This window comes from Cebidichthys violaceus, unplaced genomic scaffold (assembly GCF_023349555.1).
Source record: "Cebidichthys violaceus isolate CVI_PGR_0920_01 unplaced genomic scaffold, fCebVio1.0.p SCAF_1, whole genome shotgun sequence".
NCBI lineage: Eukaryota > Metazoa > Chordata > Actinopteri > Perciformes > Stichaeidae > Cebidichthys > Cebidichthys violaceus.
The window spans coordinates 2,787,862-2,806,179 of NW_027176262.1; the positions used below are offsets into that span (position 1 = coordinate 2,787,862).

The window sequence follows — 18,318 nt, forward strand, 5'->3', positions numbered from 1 at the left end:
CACCCGCTGCCATCTGCTGCAGTGTTATGATTCATGTAGGTGTGATTGTGAGCTCATCACTTGACTGTAGCCTACACACACACACACACACACACACACACACACACACACACACACACACACACACACACACACACACACACACACACACACACACACACACTTAGCCGTGAGTCATAAAATAACAAAAATGGACTATTTTATTGTTACAAGAATATAATAAGTATGAATGTATTGTGATAAAATAAGTAGACAAAATAAGAATAATTGGTTCGGACCATTTTTCGTTCTATACTTTCTTCTCCACTGTCATGTCGGTGCGCTAAATTTGGAGCTTAACTCCAGCAGTCGGTTAGCTTAGCATAAAGAGTTAACAGGGAAACAGCTAACGTAAGCTAACAAAATCTGCCTAGCAGCACCTCTAAAGTTCTTTAATTAACATTTAATTCAAAATGGATAATGACTCTAAAAGTGAACAATGTTTTTTGTACGGCAGAGATCTTTTATTAATGCAGTGTTCCACATTGATTTACACCCAATAACATGTGCATTGATGCTGACACACCTGCAGACATCTCACAAGTGTTACCTGTATTATGATACCAGGATTATTCAGAAGGACCGTGTGGTTGCAGAGATACACTCTTTTCATTTCAGGGCATATCATTTTTTTTTTGGAAGCAGAGGCCTCAGCCAGAGGACTCGGGGCTCAGGAGGTTAATTTAATGCATTTTCCAAAATGGGAATCCGTCACCTTAATGTGAGAGCATATCAAATAACATTAGGAGAAGAAAGACGACGACATAAAGGTTACACCTAACTGTGTTTCCTGTGAAGACGGACCTTTATTTTGAAAGGTCGTTATGCACTTAACGAGCAAAAAACTGACTGCTTTTGTAGGACTTTTTCGTAGGATATCATAAGAACTGTTGTATGGAGGACACGATGATTAATTCATATAAATACAACACACTTAGGCCTGTGCACCATGTATAAAGCAAAAAATTAAATATGTACATATGCTATATATTTATATAAGTGTGTGAATGCATTTTGAGCGTCCAACATTAATGCTCCTGTAAGACATAATGTGGACTCTTTTCAGTGTGTGTGTGCTCCGTGTTTGGGTCTGCTGCTGCTGAGGATGTGGATGCTGAGGTCAGGGCAGAGAGGTGTCGGCAGCTGAGCTTTATCACTGACCTCCGGGGTAAATCCTGTGAGACGGGGAGAGGGGGGGAGAGGGGGGGGGGAGGGAGGGAGACGAGGGGAGATCTTCATCCAGCCAGAAAGAGAGCGTCTCTCAGAGGAAGTGCTGTTATATGTTGGTCCTACACTCACAACACTGAATTTTCCATATTCTCACAGTAAGCAAATAGCGCTCAGTCTGCGTCCTCACCAAAGAGGGTAAATACTGTTGAAAAGGGAGCCGACCACCACTGGAGGTTAACAAACTGGCGGCAGCATGCAGACCACACGTTCACGATGAAACGCACAAACTCCGAAATGAACCGTATCTCCAAAAACACGTGCTTTGAGCGAGGCCAGAAAAGACGATATCTCTACCTGAGGAGGCAGCGGCAGGTCAGCGGGGTCGATGAGGGAACGAGGGACGAAGGGAGGAACACGCCGAGGAGACAAGGAGTGGCAAACACAACACACACACACACACACACACACACACATCAGAAACGATTAGAGACATGAATCAATAAGCAGACGCAGAAATAAAACACGGATATTAAGCAAGTGACAGACGTCAAACTCTGAAGATGGGACAGACATTTTTACTTGATGAAATTGTTTGACGAAAGAACATTTTTATTTTATGTTTTCACACAAATGTTTGTACCGAGTTTCCAATATGAAAAGCTATGAATTACTATCTTAACTTAATGTTTTTTTTGGGGGGAGAAATTATTTCAGATGTACATGCTTGAAAACCTACTGCTATACTGAATGTGAGTATTACAACTATATATATATACAGTACAATGGCCCCCTCTAGTGTATTTAGGACGGCGACTACTGAAGCCCAACTCGAGGCGAGAGGAAGAGACTGAAGACGTCTCTCCGACGTTAAATTGAGGATTTTTGTTTTGTTTTTCTACAACTGAACATGTATAAATATTTGGACTTTCATACGCCGATTCCAATATTTTTAGACTCACTACAGCTAAGTTAGACTGCTTATAGAAACAAGCATATAACATATTTATATAAGTAACAGATTCAGTCTTATTTGGGTCCTGTAGCAGAACTTTAAAGTCCAGATAAACTAAGTGAGAGCCTCTGTTTTTGGTGTCTGGGTGGACTCGTGTTGAAGACCTGCTAAGAGGCAAGAAAAGAGACTTGGACTGCAGAACATAAGTGACTCGTGAAAAATAAATCATAAAGCGTATATTGTTATATGTGCAGTGATATATACACACACACACACACACAATATTCTACAATCAAACAATGCTAAGGAATATACGTCATGATATAGGACCTAGTATATGCATATGGACCTTTTCTTTAATTTGGTCACAAACTTATGAATTAGTATGTAGTTTGGACACAGGAAGAGTTTAGTAGAAGTGTTTTGCGTTGGGATATCTTAGGTAGTTCCCCGCCTCGGTTCACTCACATTACAGAGATGAAATCCTGCAAACAGTCAGCAGATGTGCACAGACGGCAGCTCTGTAAACCATTTAATCCCCCATTAGAAAGCAGCAGATGCAGATAAACACGATTGAAGAAGTGTATTTAAAAACGTTTAGCAGATGGCTGCAAATGGCATTCCGCTAACCGTCAAGCAAGACGTGCAATCTTAAGTACATGTAAAGAACCTCCACAACTAGAAGCCCCCTCATCCATACAGACCAGACGCTACAGCTGAACCAGATGCAGACGGGCACCGTTGCGTCGGCTGCTGGAGGGAGATGTTGGAGCTCAGGGGGTCCTGCAGGTCACGTTGTAGGTCCGTCCCTCAGGTGAAGAACCTGGGCACGAAAAACTGTTTATTTGAACAAATGTTCACCGACGGAGCCTTTACAAACCAAACACAAAGCCTCCAGACATACAACATCTCCAAAAGTTGGCGAATTGAATGCAATGTGCATTATTAAAACCAACAGTTAAAATGGAGGAACACTGAGAGGCTGTACTTAGCACAGCGGCGCTCTGAGCTAAAGGCTAATGTCAGCATGCTAAGAGATGCTAGCATGCAGCCTCTTAGCTTCGCCTGTTTATTTATTGGTTTTTAGGGACATTAATAAAACATCACTGTAAATACGCTGTAATTAGCAAAGAGGCTATTTTTCCCATCTGTTAGCATGCTAACATTTGCTAATTAGCACCAAAGCACAGCGAAGGCCAAACTTGACGTTGAACTTTTGCTCTGACGAAGGTACTTTAAGGCTCTGATAAGTCATTAGAACTATCCTCGAGGGACCTTGAATATTTGTAGCAAATTTCGAGGCAATCCATCGGATAATTGTTGAGAAATTTCACTCCAAACCAAAACTTGTCAACCTCCTGGTGGCGCTAGATGAGAACTCAAGTGATCACCATACCCAGTTTGCAAAATCCAGGGGTCCTCCTCTTCTTGGACATCAGGACGGCAACTAGAAGAAGCCTTGAATGGTTGGGACGGGGTCGTTGGATGGGACTCCCCTAATCGGGTGTATTTCGCACACTGACCATATCCATCATGATACATCATCTGGGAACCATGAATGTACGGACAACATTTTTGCTCCAATCACATGTGGAAGAAGAAATTTGTGAAAAAGTTTTTTAAAGTCAGTATCATCTAAGGACCTGAACCAGTAGTAGCAAATGTTGCAGCTCTCCAAAGTTGTGGTTGTCAACAACATTTCATGGCAATAGTTGTTGTAATTGCTGAGATATTTCCGCTAGCACTGCAACTTCTTTTACCTCGCTCTTTACTCGTCTTAAGACTTTTGGTAAACGATGGATTTCACCACTGCAGCTATTCGCTTCAGCCCAGAACCGACTTAATCCCCCCGTGCATTCTTCACCAGATTAACCGCAGACATTCATCAAAACATGCCGATCCCAAAAAAGGGAAATTTTAAAAAAAGAACATCTGCGAGTAGGAATGCAATGTCAGCAATCTCTCACAGGATTCTCCGCCTGTAGAACCTGAACTATATAACGAGCTGAACTGCACAGCGCCCACCTGGCCGCTTAACCTACACACGATAAGCCCTGTTGCAAATATACTTTGCGACAGGGATTACATGGAAAGGAAGGAAGGATGGGTCGACGCCGGTGACGCAACAGTGTGGAAATGTCGTGGGGGGGGGGGGAACAAGCAGCCGAGTGAAAGCAGAGAGATAAGGCAGAGCGGGTCTCCTAACAAGCGAGATAAGCCGATGAGGGCAGGATGTAGATGACGGGTGAGGCTACTCCGAGGTTGAATTGAGCAACCGCAGCAAACGCAATCCACTGCCAAATGTGTGAAGGCTGAGGTTATTGTTTTAAGGTAATATTTGCAGAGCAAACGCACTCTTTTTGGACCAAGATGCATTTAGGTGTCCTGGACAACCTTATTCTCTGCACAAAAGTGCAGTTTTATTTCAAGGAGAGGCTCCAGCCGATCTGACCTGCATGTCTTGTGAGAGGAAACCGGAGCGCCAGGAGTGGAAAACACGCAAACGCAAGACAAACATGCATTCAGTAGATTTCCCTTTTCTTTATAACCAACGCAGTGCCAAGTCTAAAGGTGAACATTAAGTTGTTGAACGGTAAAGAGCGAGTTCCCTTCTTCAGTGAGGAGACTGATGTCAATGGCATGTTGGTGTTGGACTGGGCTTGTTTCCACAGCCAGAAGTGAGGATCTTTCTCTGTAAAGAGGATTTTTTAAAAGTTTAAAATGTACACTTCATCCAGTGTAGTTTGGCTATACGTCGCACATTGCTTTGTGTGACTTTTCTTTGTCTTGTTGAAAAAGTTTATACACCATCTAGATGTATAGATATGCTGTTAAAACTCATAAAGGACATATGTTGCACATGTGCGTAGTGTTAAATGCTATTATTAAAAATACAAATTTTCTTACATATTTTGCATTTAGAGCTCTCATCAAATTACAATGTAAAAAGTAAACACTGCAGTGCTCTAAACCTTTAGGACGCAAATACATCCGTTCACATTGCAACGCTATATAAAGGAGATTATTAGGAGAATACTGAAATGTAATCGAGACTCATATCCTGTGTTTGGAAACATCGAGAGGATGAAAACCGTAGAGCTTTGCAGAAACACTGTTTCCTTTTGTCCATCTGAAACTCATCCAACTACTGTCGGCCAAGTCTCACTTTCTGGAGTTCCCCGAGAAGTCCGGCGGTTCAGTCAGAGTGAAGCCTCCGAAACCATGGGGATGACGTCACAGTCGCTCCAACCGTTTCCTCCAGTCTGCAGTCAGAAAGCTACCAGTTACTTTATTCCTCCCAGAGACCAAAGTCCTACTTATGGAAGCCCCTTTTTTTTTTTTTTTGGGGGGGGGGGGGGGGGGGGGGGTACTTATTTCCACCAGCAAAAAAAGTAAAAAAGAAAAAGTAAACTAAACTACTTTAAAAAAAAATTTTTTTACTTATACTTTTTTTCCACCAGCAAAAAAAAAATACACCAACACTTTTGGTGCATCCATCTGTAACCATAACACTGATCAGTTGCTGTTCAATGGTTGCCACCTCAGCCACATCAGTTTTTATTCTTTCTACTCCAGAACTGCTTCTTACTTAAAATTCATTCTGTTCAAAGGTGTGTTTGCTCAGTACAATCCATGTGAAACAGCAAGCAACTGAAGTCATCTGTTGTAAAGCCACGTTTAAAGTAGTCTTCAATGTCCTCACAATAACATGTATATGTCACATGTAGAGTAACCTGTGAAGAGCTGCTTCTATGACTGTTGTGTTAAAGTATCTCATCATTTTGTGAGTACTGGAAACATCTGATCAATGTTATGGTTACAGATGGATGCACCAAAAGTGTTGTTTTGTTTTGTGTTTTTTTGCTGACAGAAAAAAGTAAAAAAAAAAAAGAAGTTTTTTTTTTTTTTTTAAATGGCGAAGACGAGCTTCCACACCTACTGGACCAGCTGATATGTGTCAGCAACTACAGCCCCCATGACTTCAGACCAGCTGCTAATTGTTAAAACGCTAAATTGTGTAAAAGCTCGTTAGAGCAAGGCGTCCCCATTACCCACCAGTGAGGCTGTAACACAGATTTAGTCTAGAATACCTAGAAGGTATGAGGGGACGAGATGCTCAACGGCAACTACAGCAAACTCAGGTGAAGACCATGAGATGTAGATAAAAGCTCTGGAACAAGCAAATAAATAGACAACATGTTCCTCCTCCCCCCCCCCCCCCCCCCCCCATTTCAAAAAGCCTGTATGAAACTTTGACACAATGTGAGTAAACGTTAGGTGACATATTTCATAAACGGCTTTATTTCTTAAGGAATCTTAAGGCTTAATTCATGTCAACTTTTAGCAGAGGAGCAACAGCAAGCATCCTGACTGGCACGTGATGAACGACTCTCTACAGCGTAAAGAATACTGAGAAATCAGTGATATTGGTGACAAGAGGTGCCTGCAAAGAGCTCAACCGATACTGAAAAAAAAAAAAAAAGACAGTTAGCTTATTTCCTCTTTGTGAGACTCCTTCATTCAGCCTCCATATAGAATATAGTTTTGGAGTTTTGTTCTGCATCAAAATGGGAAACGATCTGCATTTTGAGCAACCCTGATGTATGACGACACTAAAATAACCTTATATCCTCTGGCAGTAAACGCACAATAGAAGTGATCTGTTGTGAGGCAGAACGTAGCGTTTCGGATCAGAGACGTCTTCACAAAAGCAACAAGTTACTGGAGGTTTTTTTTTTTTTTCTTTTATTGGCAACGATCTTTATTATCTCTTCCAGTTTTGGATGTGAAAAGAGGCATTCATTTTTTTTTTTTTTTACTTTAATTAAATATCTTTTTTTTTAATAAAGTAAAGCAAAAAAGTATTTACAAATTTTCAATTAAATTGTGATCAATGACTTGTTTTTGTTTTTTTGGGGATAATTACAAGCACCTTCTGCCGGCTGGAGGAGAGAAAAATATATAAATACAGGGAAAAGACTGCCACTGTGTTTCAGAGGAGGAAATGACAAGTTCATGTTAGCACTATTCTTTGAAAAAAAAAAAAAAAAAAAATACATTTATATATTTTCACAGAACTCTCCTGAAATGCATTCCCACTCATGGAAGCAGAAAAGGCTGTAGGATCCGTCCTGTTATTTATTTATTTTTTTATCTTTTTCATTAAAGTGGATTTTATTCTGGATACTTTTCAAGTTTCAGTATTTTATCTTTTTTTTTTTTTTTTTTGAAAAATCCAACAACAGGCTCCGCCCTCCTCTTCCTCAGTTAACAGTTTGTTTTGTGAAGCGCAGCAAACAGCGGACACACTAAGAGGGTGTGTATCGGGGGTCGAGGGGTGTCGGGGGGGGGGGGGGGGAGCGTCGTCACCCCCCCCCCCCCTACTCCTCCTCCTCCCCCCCACAAGCAGCAAAATGGTCAAAGTTGGTTGCCCGGTTCCTCGGGTGACACCGTCCTCGTTAAAGTCTTTGCGGAGTCCCCCCCCCCCCCGGGTAGTCCTCAACCGTTACTTTACCCCCCCCCTCCCTGTCTGAAATGTCCGTTCGACAGCTCTCCACACTCTTCTTTGTAAGTTTTTCTATTTTATTATAAAACGCACACTCCAACCATCCAACACTGGAAAAAAACAAAAATAATCTTTAACAAAAAAAAAGAAAAAAAAGTTAGCCGTCTACACGAGCGCCTCGCGTAGATCAAAGGTGCGACGCGACACGACGTTCACGCCGCTAAAAGGATGAAGTCATCAAAAATATAAATGTGAACACGCCTTTTTATAATCTGTCGTTAAGCAAAGTGTCTTGAATAGTGTTGCGATGGACGAGCCATTTGAAAAACAAAAACAAAACAAAAAAAGGAAACGGCATCATCTCCCATGGCTCGTTACGCTCTCTCTCTCTCTTATCTATTCTCTCTATTTAATCCGGTATTTCTATTTATTTCAAAAAAAGACATTCAGTTGCGCAAGAAAAAAATAATCTAAAGGAAAAAAAACAAAAAAAAAAACACGATCGAACGTTCGATCCAAAATACAATCTCTCCCAGTTGAAGATTTTATTTTTCTTGCTTTTTTTTCCCCTCATGTTTAAGCAGAAGGTTTTTTTTGCCGATTCGGGGTTTTCTAAAAGGATCCTCTCTGAACTCCCACCGGTGGGGGGGTGGGGGGGCAGGGGCTTTAGCTGTTGTCGGACTCGTCCTCGTCCTCGGCTTCGCGGAGCCAGGTGAAGAAGGCGGTGACGGACTTCAGGGCCACGCCCTTGCCCTGCTGCTCGGCGGGGTCTTTGCTCGACTCCCACTTGTAGAAGGCCTCCTCCTTGATCACGTCCTCGTCGTAGAGGGTGTCGAAGAACATCCGCAGCAGATCTGGAGACGGGACGGGACGGGACGACGAGAGAGAGAGAACGTGTCAGGACAATGTGAACTCAAAAGTGGTAACAGGAGAGAGAGAGAGAGAGAGAGAGAGAGAGAGAGAGAGAGAGAGAGAGAGAGAGAGAGAGAGAGAGAGAGAGAGAGAGAGAGAGAGAGAGAGAGAGAGAGAGAGAACTCACTGGCAGGTTGCTCCAGCTGCACCATGAGGGCCTGCAGGGCGTACAGAGCCTGCAGCTCCTTCTGTTCGTCCAGCAGGTACTTCTGCAGCACCTTGGCCCGCTGTTTGATCTGCTCGCCGTCCACCTTGTTGGGGTTCTCACCTACGGGTGAAGACAAGAGTTTTAGCTCACGTTGCACCGGCTGCGTCCCCGTCTGGATTATTAATCCAAATTAATAATATATTATATTAATCCAAATATTAATTGCACTTATTGTAAGTCGCTTTGGATAAAAGCGTCTGCTAAATGACTGTAATGTAATGTAATGTTAATCCCGTCTGTAATTGGGTGCCGTGTTTGCGGGCTTTAGTGAGGCCGACTCACAGACGACCGCTGACTGGCAGACGCAGGTCATCAGAGCTCTGACGAACATGTTGGAGGAGGTCTGCTGCTCGTCCAGGTTGGCCTACAAAAGAGGAGAGGAAAAACACACTCGTAAGAGCAGCGTGTTGGAAAGCCGTTCAACACCCAGACTACTACAGGAGACTGTCGGACCACAGCCCTGGTCTCATGTTTGTGTCTGAACGGCACAGAGAAGATCACCGCGAAGGGACACGAACCTCGACCCAGTCAAAGATCCTCTGGTTGTCGGCCTTGTCCTGGATCAGCCTCTCCAGCTGTTTGGTCAGCTCTGCAGAGCTCAGCTCCTTCTTCTTCTTGCTCTCCTTCTCGTCCTCCTCCGACTCGTCGCCCAGCGTGAACTCCACCTCCTAGTCAACGCCGCGGAGACACAAACGGCCTTTAAGCACACCTCTACTGACTTCTCTCTGACGGAGGTCTCATAGGAGGATCAGGACTAGACGTGAACATTGTAGCAAACTCCCATCGGCTGAAGATGAAGCCGGTGAGCGACCTCTCACCTGTTCCGTCACAAACTTGTTGACGTCCACGTCCTCGGGGAGGAAGTCCTTCCAGCGGAGGCCAGCCTCCCTCCACATGATGCCGGCCTTCTTATGGCTCTAATGGAGGGACGAAACGGATTTCAGGTTGCAGACTTACGAGACACGGTAGCCGATCAACACTGGCAACAACATCCATCGCTGATTTTTAAACATTTTAGCAGCTGGAGCATTTAAAAAATGTTCTAAAATCGTCAAAGAAACCCTGATAAAGGACTAGAATTGATTGGTTCTCACCATTCCTTTGCAGAGTAACGTGAGGATTTGGACCAGCAGGACTCCAGCTTGACCCTGAGGGATCAAAGGCTTTGAAATCTCCCTAGAGGCAAAACAAACAGGTCAACCATTAGACATCAAAAGAGCCAGAAGGTTATCTTCTCCAACAGATTTCAAGAGGGGGGGGGTCAAGCGAGGCCTGGGACTGACCTGAAGAGCTCTCCCATGGGGATGCCTCCCTCGTGGAGCATGGGAGTGATCTGTTCTGCCAGGTACAGCCAGATGTGGGGGATGTCTATGGACATGTCTTCAGCCACCTCCAGGATTTCCTGAAGCCTGAGGAAACACGGAAACACACACACACGGAGTTTATTCAGGGTTTAGTAGTTGAAAAAACAGATGGGTAAACGGAGCAGTATGGCACCACATGGACACAAACATATGGATGTTCTTCTTCTTTTCCTTTTGGCTCAGCATAGTGGTTTAAAAGATTCCTCGACTTCAGCCTAACCGCTGAAGAAAACATGACTTTTCAGAGACGAATTCGCTCGCTGAAGCCAAACGTCTCTCCTCCTCTGGGCTCCTGTTCATCTCAAACCCTGCCGGTATGAACCGGATTACTGGCAACAACTTGTGGTGTTCGGGCCAGCAGCGCTTGCTCGTGGACGTATATATCTTTACTCATTACGTGCACACGATACATGCTTTATTGTCCCAGAACATTTTGATTTAAAAAGCCAGACATTCAACACATCTAAAAGACATGAAAGAGAAAAATGCCATGCAGAGAAGAACCCTGAGGCCTCGGTGTGTCGCCTACGCACCCTTTTGCAGCCTCCACTTATTTTAGGCTACAGCTTAAAAAAAAAGGAGTTCCCCAAACGATTGAATCTACACCTGTGATCTCTGAGCTCCTACAGAATGTGGGATGGACTACAGAGGACCCTCTTCATCTGTTTGAGCACACGCTGGTCAAAAGAGAGGCCGGAGACCATGATGGTCTTTCGTTTCGAGGGTTTCGTTGCGGTTATTTCATATCTGATTACATAACTGCATGGATGGGATTCATACATGTTGATATGACACACAACTGTAGACTGATTATCAGGAGTGGGCGTGGTCATTGTGACGTCACTCGTTGGTTTGTGGACTGATGTTTTGCTCAAGTTTGGCGTTTTGGCTTTTTTTGCAACCAGTGAACAGGAAGTGACCATATTTGGACGAAGGAGTGACGTAGAAACGCTGTATACATCTCTGGTAAGAGACCTGTCAATCACTGTGTAGCCCGCCCCTAAAGCATCCCCTGCTTTATGGTGTGTTTGACTCTAAATGGAGCATAATGTACTAAATGAACATCATGCTGTATTGAAGAAGACTGTAAACTAGAGATTGAGACCATAAACTCATGTTTACAATGTTTACTGAGGGAATAAATCAAGAGAGAAGTAGAGTCATTTTAGACTAGACTTCTATACGACCAGGGGAGTCGCCCCCTGGTGGACAGCAGATACAACTACATTGTAAAGGAAGTCCACACTGACCCGGTGTAGTACTGCTGTGTCTGGAGGATGTTGCTCTTAATGAGCTGTTGCAGAAGCAGGCCGATGTGCTCCCTGGCGATGGTGCTGCGCTCCAGCGTCGACTCCAGCCCGTTTCGCACAAACACGAACAGCAGCTGAGCGCTGTTCATCTCCTGCACACACTGTAGGGCCTCCTGTCGGGACGGAGAGGGACACACTACGTCAGCGGGTAATTCGTTTTTACAAGGGAGCCGTGTTCCTTCCTGCACAAAGCGGTTTCTTCTACATGTTCATTTGAATATCGGCGTGTACCTTCATGTCGTTGATGTGGAGGTACTCCTCGATGATGGCTGTGGACTTCTTGCTCAGCTCTTCCTCGGTCAAGGCGGGCTTGGTGGGGGTCGGGGGAGGTGGAGGGGTTGCAGCTTTCTCACGCTTTGCTGTTCACAAAACAAAACAAAACGAAAATTAGATTCTAGAAATATGAAAAATGTAAAAACCAGCTTTATTGTAGTACAAAGTCCTGGTTCCTCACCGTTCTCTTTGCTCCTGGCTCTGTCTCTGCTGCCTCGGTCGTCCGTCATGCTCGCCACCCGGCGGACGGGATCGGCCGACCCGCGCTGCTCTCGCTCCCGGCTCCGCTCCTCGTTCTCCCGGCTGAAGCTGCGCTTGGTGACCTGCAGGCGGTTGCGGTCGCGGTCGTCCCGCCTGTCGAAGCGGTCGCCGCCGCGGTCGAAGCGCTCTCGACTCGAGCTGTTTCTGCAGCGGAGGGACGGAGGGAGAGAAGAGAGTCAGGGAACGAAGACACAAAGACTCGTGTGGGGGACTGGTATTAGGATTTATAAACTCTTGGGGAACTGCGTCCCGGTTCTCACCTCTGAGGAACTCGTCTGTCCGACTCCTGAGAAGAGCCCGAGGAGGACGCCGCCTGCTGTAAGGCCGAGAACCTGTTCACAGTGCTGGTGGCCGGACGGCCGCCTGGCTCCGGGGCGGAGCCTGAGCCCGAGCCTGAAAAAACCCCCAAAAAAACACACAACATGGCACGTGTTCAGTTTTTTTTAAAAGCCGCGAGGGCGCTCAACTAAATATCACATCGGCGGCGCCGTGAAACCTACCGGGTTCTGCAGGTTTGGCGGTGGTGCCGCCGCTGCTGCCCTTCCCCCAGCTCCCCCACGTGCCTTTACCACCCGGAGCGAGCAGCTGATTGTTGAAGTCGAGAACAGGAGTCTGGACAGGAGGAAACCGAGGGTTACACACACACACACACTTCCTGCTAAAACTACAAACTTTAAAGAGGATTAATCACATGAGCAGATACCTCTGATACGTCTTGTTACAGGTAAAAGGACATTTCCTCTCTCCTACCTTTGTGATTTTGCTAAGGCGAGAGGTGTCAATGGGTCGGTTCTTGGTGGAGATGGGCACCGTGTTCCAGCCCTCGTCCTGGGATTGAGCGCCACGCCCGGGGGTGTGAGAGCCCCCTCGACCACCACCACCACCACCTCCACCACCACCACCACCACCACCACCACCACCACCTCCTCCTCCTCCTCCTCCTCCTCCGCCCATCCTGCCGCCGCCTCCGCCGCCTGAATCCTTCTTGGAGAAGAGGGCCTGCACCTTCATCTGCTCCCTGTGCTCCTCCAGCTCGGCGTCTTTGTGGATCTGGTCGATGGTCTTGGGGCCCTGGTCGCCTCGTCGGGAGACCCAGTTGTTCTGAGGGGGGGGGGGGGGGGGGGGGGGGGGGGGGGGGAAGACACACCGTGAGTACAGGGCAGACATTTGTGGACATGATTTGAAGTTTCGTAGACCTTTCTAGTCTCCCGACCGCTCAAAGCTACACGTCGACATTCACACAGCGACGGCAATCAGCGATCGGGATCTAAACTAAATGCAGCAATTTTGGGGTTTCATGACACTTTGACATGCGGACCGGAGGAGCCGGGGAATCGAACCGACAATCTCCCGATCGGTCGACTCGCTCTCCCTAAGTACTGAACACGTGGTGTAGGTTTGAGCACTGAACACGTGGTGTAGGTTTGAGTACTGAACACATGGTGTAGGTTTGAGTACTGAACACGTGGTGTAGGTTTGAGTACTGAACACGTGGTGTAGGTTTGAGTACTGAACACGTGGTGTAGCTTTGAGCACTGAACACGTGGTGTAGGTTTGAGTACTGAACACATGGTGTAGGTTTGAGTACTGAACACGTGGTGTAGGTTTGAGTACTGAACACGTGGTGTAGGTTTGAGCACTGAACACGTGGTGTAGCTTTGAGCACTGAACACGTGGTGTAGGTTTGAGCACTGAACACGTGGTGTAGGTTTGAGCACTGAACACGTGGTGTAGCTTTGAGCACTGAACACGTGGTGTAGCTTTGAGCACTGAACACGTGGTGTAGCTTTGAGCACTGAACACGTGGTGTAGGTTTGAGTACTGAACACGTGGTGTAGGTTTGAGCACTGAACACGTGGTGTAGCTTTGAGCACTGAACACGTGGTGTAGGTTTGAGCACTGAACACGTGGTGTAGGTTTGAGTACTGAACACGTGGTGTAGGTTTGTGTACTGAACACGTGGTGTAGGTTTGAGTACTGAACACGTGGTGTAGCTTTGAGTACTGAACACGTGGTGTAGGTTTGAGCACTGAACACATGGTGTAGGTTTGAGCACTGAACACGTGGTGTAGCTTTGAGCACTGAACACGTGGTGTAGCTTTGAGCACTGAACACGTGGTGTAGGTTTGAGTACTGAACACGTGGTGTAGGTTTGAGCACTGAACACGTGGTGTAGGTTTGTGTACTGAACACGTGGTGTAGGTTTGAGTACTGAACACGTGGTGTAGCTTTGAGTACTGAACACGTGGTGTAGGTTTGAGTACAGAACACGTGGTGTAGCTTTGAGTACTGAACACGTGGTGTAGGTTTGTGTACTGAACACGTGGTGTAGGTTTGTGTCGTGTGCAGACGCGTTACCCGCCGGAGGTCGATCACATCCTGCAGCATGAAGCGGATCCTGGACGAGGTCTTCTTCTCCTTGATTATTTTCTCCATCTGATTGAAGTACTGGTCCATGCGAGGCTGAGGAGGACCACAAACAGGCCGGTGAGTCCATCTCCTGCACTACGATATCCAACTGCACAATTTATCAGCACACTATCTAACCGTGCGTGTGTGTGTGCGTGTGTCGTACCTTGGCCTTCTCGAAGTCGAGGTCCTTGCCGATGGTGGACAACAGTCTGCAGAGGCACTCCAGGGACTCGGCGTCGTGGTTCTTGAGCAGCTTCACGATGCAGTCGTGCATGATGACCTCCGTGAGCATCTTGAGCTTGAACAGCTCTCCGATGAACTTGATGTTGCCCAGCGAGCGCCTCCTGGCCTTGTCTTTCTCGGCTTGCAGCGCGTCGGCGAGCCGCTGCTTCTCCTCCGGCTGCCGGAGAAAACAGGGGAGGGAGGAAGGTTAGCTGTGTGGAGAACCCCGATAAAGCTCCCCCGACCCGTATGCCGCGAGGGCAGTACCGTACCACTGTGGCGGCATCCAGCTCCTTCTGCTTCCTCTCGAAGATCTCGTCGTCGTCTTTGTCCTTCTCAAACTCCTTCTGGCATCGATTTAGCAGCAGCTTGCGGAAGTTCACAGTGGTTCCCGGCTTATCTGTGGTTTGGACTTTAAGCTGAAAGAGAAGAAGAGGAACAAAATAGCAGACGTTTAAAAGAAGACGAGTCACTCCTCGGTTCCTCAAATCACATGAGCCGCTGTCTCAACTCAAAGGGACAGTTTGGACTTCTTTTAAGAGGGTTCTAGGAGTTATTCATCCACAGCAGCTGAGTGGATTTCAGCCACCTAAAAGAAAAGCACACCTAGAACAGAAATCATTAGTTTAAGGATACGCTATTTCTTTATAGGTGTCTAAAATTCGTCCACAGCAGAACATTGTTTTTTGCGTCCGTGCCGGTACTTCTGTCCGCTTCTCTAAACTCCATCTACTGTAGTAATACACAGACAGAAGTACCTCACACAAACCCACAATTACCTTTAAAAGGTAATCAGTGGAGAACGACAACAGATGTCACCGTAGTTCTGCTATTTTGCTATTTGTGAAGTAATCCGAATTCTGAGAAAATCATTTGAATACTTCCAGGTATTTCTTCATTTAACTATTGTATTAATACTACTCTAATCGTAGTTCTGTGTGTGTTCTGTCAGATCTCGATGCAGGGACACAATCAGTCGCTGAGGGTCTGAAAGCACCGCCGCAGTTATTATTATTATTATTATTATTATTATAATACAACGTCCTCATCAAATACCAAACCTCTATGAGCTCTGGGTGAGGGGGGGGGGACCCAAGATGCAACGCTCCAGTGCTGATAATCAAATCGGCGTTAACAGCGATTTAACAGGGAGTCACCGATCACTTCAAATCAGTGAACGATCATCACAAACGGATAAAACACGGACGACGAAAAGGTGCTCATCAAATTTAGAAATTTGCAGCCGAGGAACTGAAAATCAAACAGAGAGTCTGACACAGAAAATGATCATTTTCAAAAGCTCAATAGCTGCAAGTATGTGAACAAGTTTCAGTGTGTTATGGGTGTTAGGTTACGCTTTGAAGGGAGCACTTTACTCTTCACTTTGACGAGAGAGAAGGCTTCAAGGATGAGGATAAAGGCCTTCAGTACTGTATTCATGAGTACTTTCACACAGAACCTGAATATTACGAGAGAAAAAGCATCGACCGATCACGGTGTGTGCGGAACAAACGTATTCAAAACGTGCTCTAAGTCAAGGGGCTCCGTAGTCCGAACCACCGAGACCTCGTAACAAAAGGCAGCTGTTCTTACCTTTCACAATAAAAGCCCTGGACACGTCAATAAAAATAGCTTACAGTGGCTTTAGGCTACACAACAGACAGACTGCCGGTCGCTGCACCGGGTCAATGGGATCCCGGTAGTGTGAACAGTTTGGACTTTAGGGTCACTTATCTGTCCCGACATCAGTGTGTGAAGGCCTTTATTGTGAAATTAGTTTTAGGCTCCAGAAAAATGCAGAAATTAAATTTATGGAGTTTATTGGTTTTACGTGCATCATAGCAAGACGTGCACAACTGCAGGAGTAAATACCAAAATCCAAACGGTCCTTGAGTGAACATACTTATTCAACACATATGTCCACTTCCTGTGTGTGTGTGTGTGTGTGTGTGTGTGTGTGTGTGGCACCACTTACCCCCATAAGGCAGCGGCACATGTTGGCGTAGGCCACCGAGAAGTCCGGCTCGGAGATCGCCTTCTCGAAGGTGAGATCTATGACTCCTTTCAACCTCTCCTCGGTGTCAATAGTCAGTTCGGACACCTGTTTCATGAGCTGCTGGAACTTCTGCGGGGTCAGTTTGTTGAGGATGCTGCGGACCCGTTTGAACAGCTCCTGCGTCTTGGCGCTCTCCGTCTCGTTCTCCTCGGGTTCCTCCTCCGAGGCTCGGGTGCGGGCGGGCTTCTTCGCCGAAGGCTTCCAGGCCTTCTCCGCCTTGTTCAGCTGCACGTCGTCGCTCAGCGACATGGTGGTGATGATCTTCCTCAGGTCTTTGCGCGGCATCTGCTGAGAGCGACGCGGGCCGCCGACCCCCATGCCCATACCTGGAGGCTGTGGGGTGAGAAGAAGAAGAATAAGAACAAGAAGAAGAACAAGAACAAGAAGAAGAACAAGAAGAAGAAGAACAAGAAGAAGAACAAGAAGAAGAAGAACAAGAACAAGAAGAAGAAGAAGAAGAACAAGAACAAGAAGAAGAAGAAGAACAAGAAGAAGAAGAAGAACAAGAAGAACAAGAAGAACAAGAACAAGAAGAAGAACAAGAAGAAGAAGAACAAGAACAAGAAGAAGAAGAAGAAGAACAAGAAGAAGAAGAAGAAGAAGAACAAGAAGAAGAAGAAGAACAAGAAAAACAAGAAGAAGAAGAAGAAGAACAAGAAAAACAAGAAGAAGAACAAGAAGAAGAAGAACAAGAAAAACAAGAAGAAGAAGAAGAAGAAGAAGAAGAAGAAGAGGGGACAAAGACACCGTGAGCTTTCGAGCATAGAGCTCTCGGAGGATCGCATTGAGAAGGTGTTGAACTTACTGGTCCTCTGCCTCCGCCTCCGCCTCCACCTCCCATCCCAGGCCTGCCGAGGTTGGCGAAGGAGGGCGTGAAGTCGGGGCCACAGTTCATTCCCGTTAGACGACTGGGGTCCAGTTGACGCAGAGGGGCCTTGTTAGCCTGAACAGACGAAGACATAAACACACTTTACTGAGATGTTCTGGAACATGTAATGCCGTCATCTTTATGTCTATTTACGTTTCCAGTCGCGGACACATTGACTACATCCTATCAGTGCTTCTTTAAAAAAACATGAAAGACCGTGAGATGTGGCACCTTGTCCAGGACCACGTCGCTGATGGCTGGCAGACCCTCGGGTTTGCTCATGCTGGCTGAGCTGAACTGGAAGCCCAGAAGAAACTCTCTGTCGTAATGCTTCTTCTGCTCCGGGTCGATTGGCTTCCATTGTTCTGAAAGATAAAGATGCATTTCAGTATGAAGTGGGGTCGTAGACACAGACGAGCTTTTACTTCAGAATAAGAGGAGACTGTAGATACCGTCATGCCTCATAATGTCCACCAGGTGGCAGAGAGGCTGGTAAATGAATACATTAATAAATGCATGTATAGTACAGTATATATGGCCTGTTTTTTGCTTCAGATAAAAATCCATCTCGGGTACATTGACGTTGACTTAAAGTCAGTTTTTAATGAGATGTTTTTGTGTTGCATTGTGGGACAACAATCTGCATTTTGTTGTACAATGACAGTGAAGAATAACCTGGTAAAAATGCTGAATCTACTTATTCTCACATTCAATCTCACGTTTAAATCCCATAACTATCGTTTTCCACTGAACGCTCATATCAAC

At 45.9% G+C, this 18,318-nt stretch overlaps 1 protein-coding gene across 7 annotated transcripts in view; it reads right to left on the reverse strand.

Annotated features, from left to right (window-relative positions):
• Positions 1–6,440: 6,440 nt before the first annotated feature.
• The window catches only part of LOC137869061 (eukaryotic translation initiation factor 4 gamma 1-like), a 31,440-nt gene continuing 19,562 nt past the window's right edge, over positions 6,441–18,318 (reverse strand). For all 7 annotated transcript variants that reach the window (XM_068706201.1, XM_068706191.1, XM_068706182.1 and 4 more), the window contains 19 exons: positions 17,785–17,918; positions 17,491–17,628; positions 16,605–17,018; positions 14,902–15,048; positions 14,571–14,807; positions 14,354–14,458; positions 12,746–13,096; positions 12,496–12,607; positions 12,256–12,388; positions 11,916–12,139; positions 11,693–11,820; positions 11,402–11,574; positions 10,071–10,196; positions 9,882–9,963; positions 9,606–9,704; positions 9,306–9,455; positions 9,070–9,151; positions 8,707–8,847; positions 6,441–8,521 (listed from right to left, as the gene is read on the reverse strand). In XM_068706201.1, coding sequence (XP_068562302.1) covers positions 8,334–8,521; positions 8,707–8,847; positions 9,070–9,151; positions 9,306–9,455; positions 9,606–9,704; positions 9,882–9,963; positions 10,071–10,196; positions 11,402–11,574; positions 11,693–11,820; positions 11,916–12,139; positions 12,256–12,388; positions 12,496–12,607; positions 12,746–13,096; positions 14,354–14,458; positions 14,571–14,807; positions 14,902–15,048; positions 16,605–17,018; positions 17,491–17,628; positions 17,785–17,918 — 3,164 coding nt within the window. In that variant the 3' untranslated portion in view covers positions 6,441–8,333. The remainder of the gene's footprint in view (positions 8,522–8,706; positions 8,848–9,069; positions 9,152–9,305; positions 9,456–9,605; positions 9,705–9,881; positions 9,964–10,070; positions 10,197–11,401; positions 11,575–11,692; positions 11,821–11,915; positions 12,140–12,255; positions 12,389–12,495; positions 12,608–12,745; positions 13,097–14,353; positions 14,459–14,570; positions 14,808–14,901; positions 15,049–16,604; positions 17,019–17,490; positions 17,629–17,784; positions 17,919–18,318) is intronic.